We start from the raw sequence: 15,326 nt of genomic DNA, 5'->3' as shown, positions 1-15,326 counted from the left end.
CACACACACACACACACACACACACACACACACACACACACACAAACACACACACACACACACACACACACACACACACACACACACACACACACACACACACACACACACACACACACACACACACACACACACACACACACACACACACACACACACACGGAATATACTGCTATGAGACATAAAGACCAAGTACTAGATCTGCTGTTCTCCCTGTTAGTTGTGAATTTAAGTGTGTGTACTGATACCTGTAGCCTTCCTCTTTAGGCAGAATGATGCGTTTGGGTGAAATGTTGGTGAAAAGTCTGACAGGAGACTGCCTCCTGCCCGTCTTCCCTTGTTTATACAGAGGATGGTTGTCATAGTCCACCTGGTTTGAGACATAATCAAAAAAGACTGAATTAGGTACAAAATCAAAGCCATTAGAATAGCCTGAAATGGCAAACTGGGAACTTCACATTGTTGCAACAGCCATTCACTGTCACTGGCTGTGACAGTGAACAATAAATCCCAACAGGTATTCCTGATAATGTACAGTCCTGCTGTGGTACCTGGTAGTCCAACATGGTGAAAGAGGGGAGACACTCCAGGATGCGAGACTCAAAGAAATACGGAAAGATCCAAATCATAGCCATCTGAATGTTCCGGTCACCTGAACACGTAAAAGCATTTGAGAACATTCCTTTTCAAGTTCAAGTCAATTTTATTGTCATTCACATCACATGTGGTAGATGAGGTGGAATGAAATTATGTAAACAGGGTCCCACTTACACCCAAAAATCGCAAAATATAATGTATAAAAAGAAAATGTAAATAAGGGTCTAAGATATATACTGATATATGCTAAACAAACGCCAAATGGTATGCTAAAAGATATAAGATATACGCTAAACACAAATAATGTAAAACAATACAGCGTAACAACAGCAGCCCATTAGCATGTTAAATCTGGATGAGCTCCGCATGTACCATCAAATAACACCAATCCTCTGTACCAAAAGTTTCCTAACATGTCAAATTTGAGATGACAGCCTTTGCCCAACTTCAAACATGAGGGGTTCATAATGATTGTTGTTGTGACACAAGTTAGCTGTACCTCACTGACCGATGTTGCTCAAGTATTGCTTTTATTTGAAATTGTTAGAAATGAGCAAAGTTTATCTATAAAATCTAATTATGTCTTATAGCCCACTGTTGAAGCAAAGATGGAGATGTCTGTGTGTGTCAACTTGATTCAAGACAGCTGCCAAAACAAATTACCGTATTTTTCGCCATATAAGTTGCATTTTTTTTGCATAATTTGCATGTCCTGCGACTTATACACCGAAACAACGCTTTATGGATTTTTTTCCCATATTTATAAATTTTTTTTGGCTGAGATATGACAGTTTTCATTCATTCTGACTGAAAATATTGAATGTATGGCATGCTATTGTGTCATGTACCGTATTTTCTGCCGTAAACATTGCTCTGCCCTATAAGTCGCATCAGTCCAAATATGTCTAATAAAGTGGAAAAACCCATAAATATGTAGTTTTGCCATATACGTCGTATCTATTATGCGTCACCGCTGTAGTGAACTCGGTCTCTGACCAAAACCTGCCTCTGAAGACCTTCATGGGACAGGAACTGTTATTTCATTGATTTGAATCCAGAAATACAAATTAGCTCATCCAGAGACTTTCTAATTGTATCCTGAAGTAATCAATTGAAAGAACACTCTTCTTTTTATATTATCATTACTATTTTACAATATCTTGGTAAATCAAAAGTGTGTTTAGTTCATACCATTTCTAAATGTTGAACCACTTATTTTAAATCAACTGTGAAACAGTATTAATGATTTTTTTAATCCTCTTTTAAATTAGTAATCAAGTTAAATGTCTATTTACAAAGTAATTATGCATTTTGATCATCTGTCTGAATGAGAAGTAGTGATGTCGGTCAAAAGTCAGAGACAGTCAGAAAGAAGTTGTTAGAACGGGCTGTATTGTTTTTAAACCTAGCAGACAGTAAATAAGAGCAACTGGCACCTGCAAAGTTTCTCACTTCCTCAAAACATTTCCCTGTCTGTACTAAAAGTTCCTAAACATTCCTGCTGTCCTCTTGACTTGTAGTGACCCTCTGACATCAATGGAACCACCCCTGTTGGTTGTTTCAACCAATCAGGAAGTCCTGAAGTGACCGGAAGCGAGAACTCTTTAAACGTCCACACTTCCTGGAACTTCTGGTCTTCAAGTCGTCTTCTGAGTCTTCAGTCGAGTTGGGGTCTTCTGCAGTCTACTGAGTTGAACTCAGTCTTTGATGGAGTCTTCCACTCCTGAGTGGAAACTCTGACGGACCCACAGCCTCGCTGTGAACTCACCCGGGCATAATGCCCTACAACCTCGAAGGGAGCTGGTTCTGTTTAACGGAGTAAACCACACGACTTCTGACGATGGCCAGCCGCTCTTACCGGAGACGCTGAAAGGTAGCGTGCAAGGGACATCTAGACCGGAGCTGATCCATCATCTGCAAAGGTAAAGAGGCGTCACGAGTTGTCGCGCACTAAGTGTACCGGATGTTTGAGTTGGTGTTGAAAGAAGCGTGCTAATTCTGGTAAACAAAACAGACACCTCCCCTTCACCCATCTTTCTCTTCACCCATCCTTCCTTTAAACTATTCTATTTTGCCAGTACTCTAGATGCCCTCAGAAATGTCTTGTTGTCTTATTAGTGAAGCGTGCCAAGTTTTATTAATCAGAACCAGATCAGCTAATCACGTGTACATGTTTTGATGTTAAATTTTAAATCTGTTAAATAAATGACCACATTTATTCTGATGGGTCAAAGGAAATTGACGTCTCATGTCACTGATTTAAACACTCCTCTCACAGTTACCTCGTCACATGGCTAAAATTTAACTCGAAAAAGAGAGAACCCGTTATATTTAAATAATTAGTAGTGGAGGGTCAGAAAGCTGTCCTCGACAGCACTACATATTGGTGGCCCATACGGGTCTCTAAAGAGATAAATTATCCTCCATCCCCTGTTTAAAACCCCACCTTCTGCATTTTGGTGGCCGAACAGGTTTCTAAAGAGATATAAATTCTGTGACATGAGTATCTGTGCTGTTGAGATAACACTGCTTGTTGGCACATGGGAGTCTGTGTTTTGAACTTGAAAGGACATGATAAGTCATGCTTGTGGTGTTCAGAAAGCTGCAATTACGTCAATGTGTTCTTGTTAAAGCTGAAAGGTGTAAATCTGTTTGTGTAACTAAGCTGGATGCAGTGGGAAAAACGCTTTATTCTGTTTGAAACTGTAGCATGACCGGGAGGTTCTGCTGTCCGACTCGGTTTTGTTTATTGGACTGAACGAGTCGTGTTTTGAATGGATGAGACGTTGTTTGAAGCTGGGCGCCGCCTCAGATGCTGTTTTATGCTGATTTGTTACATTTTTAACAGTAAATGTGCATTTTTGAAGTTTTAATGGGCGATAATTTGACCGGACTGTTGATGCTAACTACTAGCTTGGAGCAGGTAAACATGGGCTGTGATTGGTTGAGAACCGCTGTTTGGGTCGTTCTGATTCGCTGAGAAGCTTGTGACATATTTCTGTGCATCCACTCCCTCTGATGTCAGATTGTAAAACCCACATCCGATGTGCACGTGTCTGAAAAGTCACGTGACCCAGGAAATGAAGCTCGTTTTAACCGAGTCCTCCTTTGTGTTTTAAAACGCTAAATAAAGCCTGACACTGTTCTTAATACTCATGTTTTCATGCAGATAAAGCGTGCTTGTTGATAAGCCACGTTTAAAAGCTTTAAAACCGTCCATAAAATGTTGATTTGCACCGTGCTCGACCGTTGCTACATTGAAGCTAAAGGCTAGCGACCAGATGTCAACAGGACGGTTCACAGGAAGTTGTCACAAGCCTCCTACTGGTAAAAGTAAGCTTACACTGCCACCTGCTATTGAAAAAGGAGTATAACAGTTTTCCTGAAAGAAAGCTGAATACTCGCTTTTCATTAAAAATAATTTTTTTGTTAATCAAGCCTGGTTTCTGTGTACTGTTTAAATAGCGAATTCTGGTAAATTAAAACTGCTTAAAAAGCGTTTGAACACTAAAGTTGATGTCAGACTTTTAGAAAAATTGCAGGTTTATTAATTTTAAGTGCACTTGAGTACAATAACACTGAAAAGCCCTGGTTCATGGTATCTGTTAAGCTCATAATTAAGTAACACTGCCAGAAGGAGGCATTTACTTACAATATTTATGGGTTAAGACCTTAACAGGGACCCATTTATTGCAAAGTTTGCTTATAACTGTACTGTTGATTGAACCCAGAGCTAAAATAGTGTGTGAATCTCACTGCTCATTAAAAAAAAAATGTACCTGTTAAAAACTCTAAGTGTGAAACTATTTCACCAGAGAGGCGCTGAACAGTGGTTTACCATGGCAGATTTAACAAACACTGATTTTGTTCCATGTGAGGAGAAGGACTGGTTAGAAAGAGCGTTAACGCTGCTAACAGAATCCTTACATCCATATGGTGAACAGGTGGACAGCATGAACTCAACAGAGTTATTGGACGAGCTGAAGGAAGTTGCAGAAAGTGTGACTCCTGCAACCATAATAAAGTCAAGCAATGACCAACTGGCTAAATTGGCACTCTTGCTAAAGGCTAAATTTTATATTGAGGCCAACAAAGCTGAAGACCTTGCAATAAGGTTAAACAGCGAAACAGGGGAATATCTAAGACTCATGGCACAGTCTAAATTTGATAAGGAGACATGGGAAAATGACTTAAAACGTGAGAGAGAGCTCTCACAAGCTCAGCTGTCGTTACAAGCAGACTCATATGAGGTGAAGCTTCGTGAAAGAGAGATTAAGTACCAAGCACTGTGTTCAGACAATGATGTGCTACAACGAGAGGTGCAGCTCACATCAAAAGCTATGAACGAGTGCAGATTGGAAAAGGCGGCGTTAGTCCAACAAGGCGTGCGTTTACAAAGTGAATGTCATACATCACGTGAACGTTTAAAAGCCTGTGAGGCAAAAATTGCCACAGCAACAAATGAGATTTCTGACGTGGGGCAAGGATGTCTGGAACTCAAAGACGAACAAAGTCAGAGTCCAGGCCACCCACCACCACCTCAGAAGGATTTTGCTGTACCTCCTGCACTTAATCCCCTTCTGTCACCTCCACGTGAGTCTAGTGACTCACCTCCACGTGCCCTTTTGGTTCCTACAACACCAATCACTCAGCCTCTGCTCTCGATTTCGGATTTGCAAAAATTTGCAAAATATGTCCAACGCTTTGAGCCAGGGCCGTTGGGTTCAACTGACACTAAGGCCTATCTGAACGACCTTGACTTCCAATTAAGAAGCTATCCCAATGCTACAGTTGAGGATAAAGTAGGTTTGATCAGGCTCACTTCAACCAGGACGGTGTTTTCCTTCATACAGCGTCAACCTGATGCCACAAGAAAGGATTACCGCCTGTTATGTGCTGCTCTTATGAAAGAGTATTCCCCTTGCACGGGACCTGGCGGTTATCCAGCCGCCGACAAGGTCATGCAAGGTAAGAATGAGCACCCCAGGGCATATTATTCCAGGATTTTGCAGGCTTATTTTGGTTACAGGAATGACACCGGAATGGAGAAGGAGGAAGCGTTTAAGTTTGTTTTCAGCAAAAATCTCCACCCTGACATAAGAATGTCAGTGCAAATGATGGCTAATTTCAAAGAGAAATCCATCAATGAGATAAAAAGTTGTGCTGTGAATGTCTTTGAAGCCCGTTCACAGGCCAAAACACCCATTGAGGTGTTCCCAGGTGAGAGGATTCCTGCCCAGTCACTAGAATTGGAAGGGACGAGAGCTTCGGCTCCCCCTCTCAAAAAAGGCGAGAGGAAACGAGGTTTCCCAGCAGCTAAACCACAACAGGTGAGTGCCCCCTGGTCCAGACGAGATCCTAAATGGTTTCCCAAGAAACCAGAGGATGAAAGATTGTACCAGAAGGGGGGCGAACGCCCTAAGGGTAAAAAGTATGGCACCAAAAGTGGCCCATACAACCAGGGATCCCACTGGGAACCCCAGAGGAGGGGAACTGCTTCCCAACCACGTCGGCTTGAACAGCCTGAGAGGAAAAAGAAACAGCAGCAGGTCCAGAAAGAGAGCCGCAGACCTCTGAGCTTGGACGAGACAGAGTGTGCGTCGGTTCTTGGAATTGTTGAAAGGTGTTGCCACGGACAAACAACCTAACGCGTTGTTTGGCAACATCGTTGCTGATAAGTCAGAGCACACAAACAACACCGTTACTGCTGTCACAGACAGTCACCAAGACGCTGTTGTTGTAAACTCTGACACGCCCTCACCTGAAAAAGGGGGGGGTACAATCACACGTCACCGATGGTGACCTGTCACAAACTGAAACCTCAGAAACAGCAACAGCTGTGCTAACGGTTCAGTCAAAACAGGGTGACACGAACAACAATGTTGCCGCTGTCACGGACAGCCACCAGGACCTTGTTGTTACAAACATTGAGAGCCCCTCAACACACGGTGAGCGGGTGATCTCATACATCAATGACGGAAGCCCGTCAAAAGCCAAACTCCCAGGAGCAGCAGCAACTGTACCAACAGTTCGGAAAAACCGGGATTACACAGGTAAAGGTAAACGTAAGAAGAAACGTCGGCCAAAACCTACAAGGTTCCTGTGTAACCTGATCAGAAAGGGGGTCGCTAAAAAAGCTTACCTGTCGATGACACTTGAAGGAGTCGTCACACATGAAGCCCTACTGGATGGTGGAGCCGACATAACTATTATGTCAGCCACACTGTTCGAGGAGCTCAGAACTGCCGCTAATGGTGTTCACAGGGACATACCTTTCATAGAATGTGCTATAGGGCTGCAGGGCCTCGCAGAGACGAGGACAACCCTAACAGCTATAGCTATGGTTCACAAGCAGGTTGGCGCGATGACACTATACCACCCGGTATATGTGTCTATGGTTGACTCATTCCCATTTTTGATCGGCCAGGATTTTATAAATCGCTTTGACGCGATTATAGATTATGGTAAATAGACAATGTGGGCCAGAGTGAGCAAACCCCTGCCAATACTCATGTCTCCTGAGACAGTCAGAGACTGCCCAACAGCAGGCACCACAGAAGGCACCGACGACCTCTCGGCAGAGAATACAGTCCCGGTAAGTACGCCTTCAAAATCATGTGAGACCAAAGAGACCCAGCCGGTGGACCCAACTCTGACTGAACAGGAAAGCCTCCTCTGCGAGCTGAGACAGTCAGGGCCCACCGGATACTACCTACCGTTGGTAGTTAAAGGTGTAGAGATCCAAGGATGCCACACCAAAGATGCTGTACTGTCGCTGTGGACAGATAAATCAGCTATTAACCAAGCTTTCTATGAAACATTGGTTAAGAAACATTGGGGTTCAGTTCTGATCAAGAAAGCTTTCCGCTTTCCACTGTATCCCAACAGTTCACGTATGATGACTGCGAAGGGATTCATTAACCTGAAACTGATCTGGAACCAACAGGAACTGGTACACCCATTCCTCGTGGTCCAAGACTTACCACATGCAACCTACATAGGCTCTGACATCTTGGTAAGTTTAGGTGTCCAAGTGGACACCAGCCACAATGTACTGTGGTCACTAAAACCAGCCAAAAAGGATCTTCCTGTGCTAGACACAGCAAACCTTACGGCTGGACAGACCATTCCAGAGGTCTTCCAGGTTGCAAGCAACCAAAACACCTCAGTACCACCTCAGGTAACAAACCTGATGGTACGAGTCCACATTGTGGCGGGACAAGCTATTAGCCTTAAACAGGTGTACTTTCAACCATCTCCTACGTTTTTCAAACTAGGACTGTCCATTGAGACCGCAAGCCAAGTGAGCCTCGACTCCAGAACCACATCTGACGCTGTGTGTAACACAGGCACGGAGGAGGTACTGATCCCGAGAAACACAAGGCTAGGATGGTTGATATCCACAGATTTTCATGATTTTGAACTTGGCATCCCATTTCTGGGAGGACTCCCAGACAACCTGGTATCGAGTCAAGAGACTGGTCCAGTTTGGTTCACGAAACTAACGCAGGCCATAGCTCTCTTCTCAACCAATGATGTCGATTTAGAACCTCAAACCTATAGTGTCTTACCTATAGACAGGTCTGATGACACAAAAGGGGACTCATTGGAGCTACCCAAACATCAAGAACCCTTAGCAATCGCTTCACAGATTGAACAGGTGGTTGCCCAAGCCGACGCCCTGACGACTGTTGAAGAAAGGGATAAACTCCGCCAAGTTATCATGAAATATGAGAAGACATTCTTGACTGACTCAATGGATTGTGGGTTGACCTCGCTTCACACAGTGAGCATCCCAACTCCGCCAGACTCACCGCCTACATTTCTCAGACAATACAAGATTCCCCTGGCAGCACATCAACCTGTCAAGGAAATCATTGATGACCTTTTAGATAAAGGCATAATCAGACATTGTAATAGCACCTACTCTGCGCCTTTATGGCCAGTTTTGAAACCAAATGGTAAGTGGAGACTTACCATAGGCTATAGAAAGCTAAACAAACAAGTTCCTTTATCTAGGTGGCCAATGACCCAGATCCAACAGGAACTGCCCAAGGTCACTGTAGTGAACTACGCCTCAGGTCAAAATCTGGCCTTGAGGGTCTGCCTGGAACAAGAACTGTATTTCATTGATTTGAGTCCAGAAACACAAATCAAGTCCATCCAGAAGACTTTTTAAGTGTCCTGCACTGATCAATTGAAAGAACACTCTCTTTTCTATTATCATTACTATTTTACAAATGTTTGATAATCAAAGTGTGTTTAGTTCAAACCATTTTTAGATGTTGCAGTGAACTAATCATTTTTAATTAACTGTGAAACAGTATTAGTGATTTTTAATCCTCATGCAAAGTAGAAATCATGTTAAGGTCTGTAATTATGCATTTTCTGATTTTCTGTCTTTGAATGAGCAAGTGTAAGTTGGTCCAAGGTTGGAGTCAAACGCAAAACAAGTTGTTGGAACGAACTATCATGTTTTTAAATCCTCTCAGACGTAAATATAGAGGCTGGCACCTGTTTTCCCCCAACTCGCCTAAATATTCCTCTCTCTGTCTCTAAAAACATTTTCAATCTGTTCCAAAACACTTTCTGTTTTTCTGACTCCTAGTGACCTCTTGCGTCACAAAAACACACCCCTGTCTGGTCGATATTGACCAATCAAGAACCTCCCAAATGAACCGGAAATAGAACTCTTTAAATGTCGGTACTTCCTAGTTCAAACCAGTCGCTTCAGGCTTCGGCTTCAGTCGTTTGCCGCTCCAGTGCTGGGAGACCAGAAGTCCAGGCATGATCCAGAACTCTTCCGAGTCTTGTGGGAATTATGCAATCTTCCACATCTGAGTGGAACTTCTGACGGACTCCACTCATGTGAGTCCACCGAGAGGTGAACCTGTGTCGGACGGAATACCGTCACTACTTCGGACGATTCACAGCTGTTCCTACGGAGACGCTGAAAGGGTGCGTTAAATGGAACTCCGTACCAGTGGAATCACCTCCTCCAGGTAAAAGAGTTGATTTATACCACCTAAGTGTACCGGGGAAGAAGCTGGGAACTCACCGGAGAGTGCCGTTCTGATGCCGACACACACACATTTCCCTCATCCATCCTTTCTCTCAACTTAAATTTCAATTTCCATCTTTAAACTCTTCTATCTGCTAGAAATTATTCCAGATATTTTCAGAAATGTCTGTTGTGAAGTTTTCAACCATCACCGTATGGTTAATCAAATTGTACAGCTTGATAAATTAGCCATGTTGTTGTTGAAATCATTTTGCCAAATTAATGTAAATGTGTGATGTGTTTAAATCGTTTTTAAATAAATGACCCACTGTCGTTGGTGAGTCAAAGATAAACACGTTTCCGTCCACATTTTATTAAATTCAATGCACGTTATTATTCAGTCCAGAAAAATGAAAGAATCCGTTTAATTTATGAATATATCAGAATATGTTCATCTACATTCTGGTGGCCTCGTACGCTTCATAAATGGACTGTTATCCGTGTAACAATTGATTTTACATGTTGGCATGAAAAGAGTGCAGAGTTGCTGTGTGAAACGCAGCGTTTTGAGCTGCGACGCTTGGAGAAAATACAGCTATGTTTTGCAGCTAGTGATGTTTTGAAAGCTGAATGTTGAGAATCAATATGTCTGTTTAAAGCTGAATTTGTACGTCTGTTGTGTGTGACAAAGTTGATGAGCTGTGGAAACGTGGATTCTGTTTAAACTGTGACCCAGACGTTGGTTCTGGTCCGGCTCGGTTCTGATAAGTTCGAACGAGTTGCTTTAAATGGTTGGAAAGACGTTTTTAAGACCGGAGCGCCGACTCCGTGAAGCTTTGAGAGTTGATTCGTTACATTTTTAACAGAAAATGGTACATTTTGACAGTTTAAAAGACGAAAAGTTGAACAGAATGTTCATGCTAAATGCTACACGCTAGCTGGAAAAACGATCTGTGATTGGTTGAAAACGGCCGTGTGAAACGCTCTGATTCGCTGGAGGGACGAGAGACGTGTCTGTCGTCACTTCCTCTGACGTGTCGGGTCGTAAAACACACCCCGTTGCTGTTCTGTCATTGGTAGATTCAGTCACGTGACCCGGAAATGAAGCTCGTCTTCATAGGGGATTTCAATCTGCTGTTTAAAGTTGAAAAACGCTTTAAAGTTGCATTCTGATCCGCTGCTCCGTTTCTTTGAAGCCTAATCGCTGAAACTTTGCCACGTTTGAGTTTGAAATCCGTCATTAAATGGTGTTTTTGGACAACGCTAGCCGATGCTAATTTTAAGCTAACAGCTAACGACCGGATGTCACCGGATGCCACAGGAAGTCATCGCGACTCCTACTGGTCGTCACTAACAGTGTCTGGGTTAAAATAAAATAAGGTTGATACTGCCCCCTCCTGTGAAAACTTGATATCACAGTTTCACTTCGTTTTTAGGTTATTTTTGGGTGAAATTATACGTGTTTATTTCTGTCAGACGCATTTTTGAGTTAATAAACGTTCTTCAAGCTGAATTATTACTGTTATCTTGCATTTAAAAAGTGATTAAGGTATTTATGCCAGAAGGGCATTTACCAAAACATTTTTTTTATTCACTGGTAATTCCTCTGATGGAGGTGCAAAATAAAAAATTAGAAACTTTTTAAAAGGTACAGTTCAGATATTCACAGAGTTGATAAAGTTTACTCATTTGCTGAAAAGATAATACACGTTTAATTGCTAAATCACTAAATAAGCGTAATTATATCAGAAAAAGAACACTTTTCTGATTTATTTTTACCACCTAAAACAATACATTTTCTTATTTAATTTTTAAATAGAAGATGATGGCAGGAGAAGACGTAAACATTGACCTTTTGGGCTCCCAAGATGTCATCCAGACAGCCTTATGTATTTTAACAAATCCAATTGTTGGTGCACCGTTAGAAGACCTTGATGAAGCTCAAAGAGCTGAAGAACTGATAAGTTTAGCAAAAGGAGCTACGGTTAGTGAGAGTAAAAAACTGGGCCATGAACGGTTAGCAAAAATTTCTCTGCTTCTCAAAGAGGAATTGGACCATCAGGTTGCACGAAATGTCATGCTGTCTAGAGCAATTGCAACTGAAAAGGAGATGTTTGACAAATTGATGGAACAGTCTAAACTTGATGAAACACGTGCTGTCGAGGTGCAAGGTGTGAGGGAGCACTTAAAAAATCAGCTGTTATTACAGGCTCGCTCATTTGAGGAGAAGATTAGGGATAGAGACCTTCAGTACCAAGCTGTGTGTTCAGACAACGGTGTGCTACAACAAGGGTTGCAGCTCGCATCAAAAGATCTGGACAAATGCAGACTGGAAAAAGAGGCGTTACTCCAACAATGTGTGCGTTTACAAGGTGAATGTCAAACATCACAGGAACGCTTGAAAGCTTGTGAAGAGAAACTAGCCACAGCAACAAATAAAAGTTCTGACGTGGGGCGAGCTTGTCTGGAACTCAAAGAAGACCAAGGTCAGAGTCCAGGCCGACCGCCATCACCCCAGAAAGATGTTGTTGCACCTCCTGCTCTTAATCCCATTCTGCCACCTCCACATGTGGGTAGAGAAACACCTCCACCCTCATCTCGGGTGATAGGGACAGACCTGCACCAATTTGCACTACCACACATGCAAGAGAGACCGTTGATACTTCCTCCTTCAATGGATGATTTGCAAAAAATCTCAAAATATGTACAACGCTTTGTACCGGGACCAATGGGCTCAACTGGAACAAAAGCGTACCTCAGAGATCTTGCGTTCAGATTGAGTGGTTATCCTAATGCTACGGTTGAGGATAAGATCAGTCTGATAAGGCTCACTTCAGACAGAGAGGTGTTCACCTTCATCGAGCATCTACCTGATGCAACGAGAAAGGATTACAACCTTCTGTGTGAGGCTTTGATCAGAGAGTACGACCCCTGCACGGGACCTGCTGGTTTCCCAGCTGCTGACAAGGTCACGCAGGGCAAGAATGAACATCCAAAGGTTTATTACAAAAGAATCTTCCAAGCTTATTTTGGTAACAGAAATGAAACCGGAATGGAGGAGGAAGAAGGTTTTAAATTTGTTTTCAGCAAAAATCTCCACACTGATTTTAAAACGTCAGTGCAAATGATGGCAAATTTCAGAGAAAAATCCATCAATGAGATTAAACAGTGTGCTGTGAATGTGTTTGAGGCATGTTCTCATGCTAAGACGCCCATAGAAGTGTTTCCTAGTGTAAAGGTTAAACCCCACTCCCTAGAACTGGAGGGACGGCGGGCTTCGCCGCCTCCTCCGAAAAAAGGCGAGAAAAAGCAGTCTTTTCAAACTAACAAACCGCGTCATGAAGGTGCACGCTGGGACAAAAAAGCTCCTCTTTCAGAGGATGAGCGTGATTATCGTAAATGGGGTGTGCGTAGGACGCCAAGATATGGGAACCAAAGTGACCCATATTATCAGGGGAAGACCAAAAAGGAACCCCCAAAAGACGTACCTAGCCGTCCCCCACCTCGGACGAAGCGAACCGAGGCAAAGAAATCACAAAAGTTCCAGAAACAAGGCCCTACACCTCTGAGCTCGGAAGAGACAGAGAAAATACGTAGGTTGTTAGAGACCTTGAAACAAACTGACAAGGGAAACCAACCAGGAGCACTATGCAGTGATGTGATCACTATTGCATCTGAGGGCGCGAATGACAACATTACAGATGTCGGTGGAACACACCAAGACATTGCTGTTGTGGCCTCCAACAACCCCTCATCGGAAGAAGGGGGGGTAAACACACACACAAACGATGACGAGTCATCGCAGGCTGAACACTCAGAAACAGCTACTGCTGTGCTGACGGTTCAGACAAACCAAGATTACACAGACAAGGCTGAACGCATGAAGAAGCGTCAGAAAAAACCCAAGAGGTTTCTGTGTAACTTTATCAGAAGGGGGGTCGCCAAAAAGGCGTACCTGTCAGTGACACTCGAAGGTGTCCTCACACACGAAGCACTTCTGGACGGTGGGGCAGACATAACAATTATGTCAGCTAAACTGTTCGAGGAGCTGAGGACAGCCGCTGCCGGTGTTAACAGGATAATACCTCTCTCTGAATGTGCTATAGAAATGCAGGGTCTCTCAGAGAAGAGAACAACCCTGACAGCTGTAGCAATGGTTCACATGCAGGTTGGCAAAATGACACTGTACCACCCGGTACATGTGTCTCATGTTGACTCATTCCCATTTTTGGTTGGCCAGGATTTTATAAATCGCTTCGATGCGATTATAGATTATGGTGATCAAACGATGTGGACCAAAGTGAGCAAACCACTGCCAATAGATATGCCTCCGGAGTGTAACACAAACTGCCTAACAGCAGGTACCGCGGAAGGCGCAAAGGACTCCTCAGCCGAGGACAAGAGCCCGGTGAGTACTCCTCTGACATCATGTGAAACCAAAGAGACCCACCCGGTGGTCCAAACTCTGACCCAACAAGACAGCCTCCTCTGTGAGCTGGAGCAGTCAGAGTCCACCAAACACTACCTACCACTGGTAGTTAAAGGTGTAGAGATCCAAGGGTCCCACACCAACGATGCTGTTCTGTCTCTGTGGACAGATAAATCAGCAATTAGCCGAGCTTTCTATGAAACCTTGGTTCACAAACACGTTGGTCTAGAACTAATTAAAAAAGCTTTCCGCTTTCCATTAGTTCCCAATAGTTCACAGGTAATGACCGCTGAAGGAGTCATTAACCTAAAACTGAACTGGAACCAACGAGAACTGGTTCACCCGTTTCTCGTGATCCAAAACTTACCACATGCAGCCTACATAGGCTCTGACATTTTGGTAAGGTTGGGTGTCCACGTGGACACCATCAACAAGGTGCTGTGGTCCCTAAAACCAGCCACAAAGGATCCTCCTGTGCTAGTCACAGCAAACCTTGAGGCTGGGCAGACCATTCCAGAGGCCTGCCAGGTTGCTAGCAACCAAACCACCACAGTACCACCTCAGGTGATTAACCTAATGGTGCAAATCCACATCATAGCTGGACAAGCTATTAGCCATAAACAGGCATATTTTCAACTTGGGACTGTCCGTGGAAGCCACGAACCAGGTGAGTCTTGACTCCAGGACCACATCTATTGCTGTGTGTAACACAGGCATGGATGAGGTGCTGATCCCAAAAAACACTATGCTAGGATGGTTCATTTCCACTGATTTTCATGATTTTGAACTAGGCATTCCATTTCTGGGAGGACTCCCAGACAACCTGGTACCGAGTCAAGAAGCTGGGCCAGTATGGTTCACAAAACCAACACAGGCCATAGCTCTTTTCTCAACCAATGACGTCGACCAAGGACCTCAAACCTATGGTGTTTTACCCATAGACAGGCCCGACGACTCAGAAAGGGATTCGTTGGAGCTCCCCAAGGAGCAAGAACCCTTATCAGTCTCATCACAGATTGATCAGGTGGTCGCCCAAGCCGACGCTCTGACATCTGATGAAGAAAGAGACAAACTTCGCCAAGTTCTTTTAAAATATGAAAAGTCATTTTCAACTGACTCAACAGATTGTGGGTTGACCTCACTCCACGCAGTGAGAATCCCAACCCCACCCAACGCACCGCCAACATTTGTCAGACAATACAAGATCCCTCTGGCAGCACACCAGCCTGTCCAGGAGATCATTGATGACCTATTGGTCAAATGTATAATCAGACAATGTAATAGCACCTACTCTGCGCC

The 15,326-nt window shown here is 43.6% G+C and overlaps 1 protein-coding gene across 1 annotated transcript in view; it reads right to left on the bottom strand.

Annotated features, from left to right (window-relative positions):
* The window catches only part of zcchc4 (zinc finger, CCHC domain containing 4), a 129,252-nt gene that overhangs the window by 23,734 nt on the left and 90,192 nt on the right, over positions 1–15,326 (bottom strand). The window contains exons 8-9 of the mRNA XM_037682083.1: positions 552–652; positions 249–370 (exon numbers count right to left, since the gene is read on the bottom strand). Of these exons, the coding sequence (XP_037538011.1) occupies positions 249–370; positions 552–652 (223 nt within the window). The remainder of the gene's footprint in view (positions 1–248; positions 371–551; positions 653–15,326) is intronic.

This window comes from Nematolebias whitei, chromosome 1 (assembly GCF_014905685.2).
Source record: "Nematolebias whitei isolate Nwh7 chromosome 1, NemWhi1, whole genome shotgun sequence".
NCBI lineage: Eukaryota > Metazoa > Chordata > Actinopteri > Cyprinodontiformes > Rivulidae > Nematolebias > Nematolebias whitei.
This window is presented reverse-complemented; position numbering and strand designations above follow the sequence as displayed.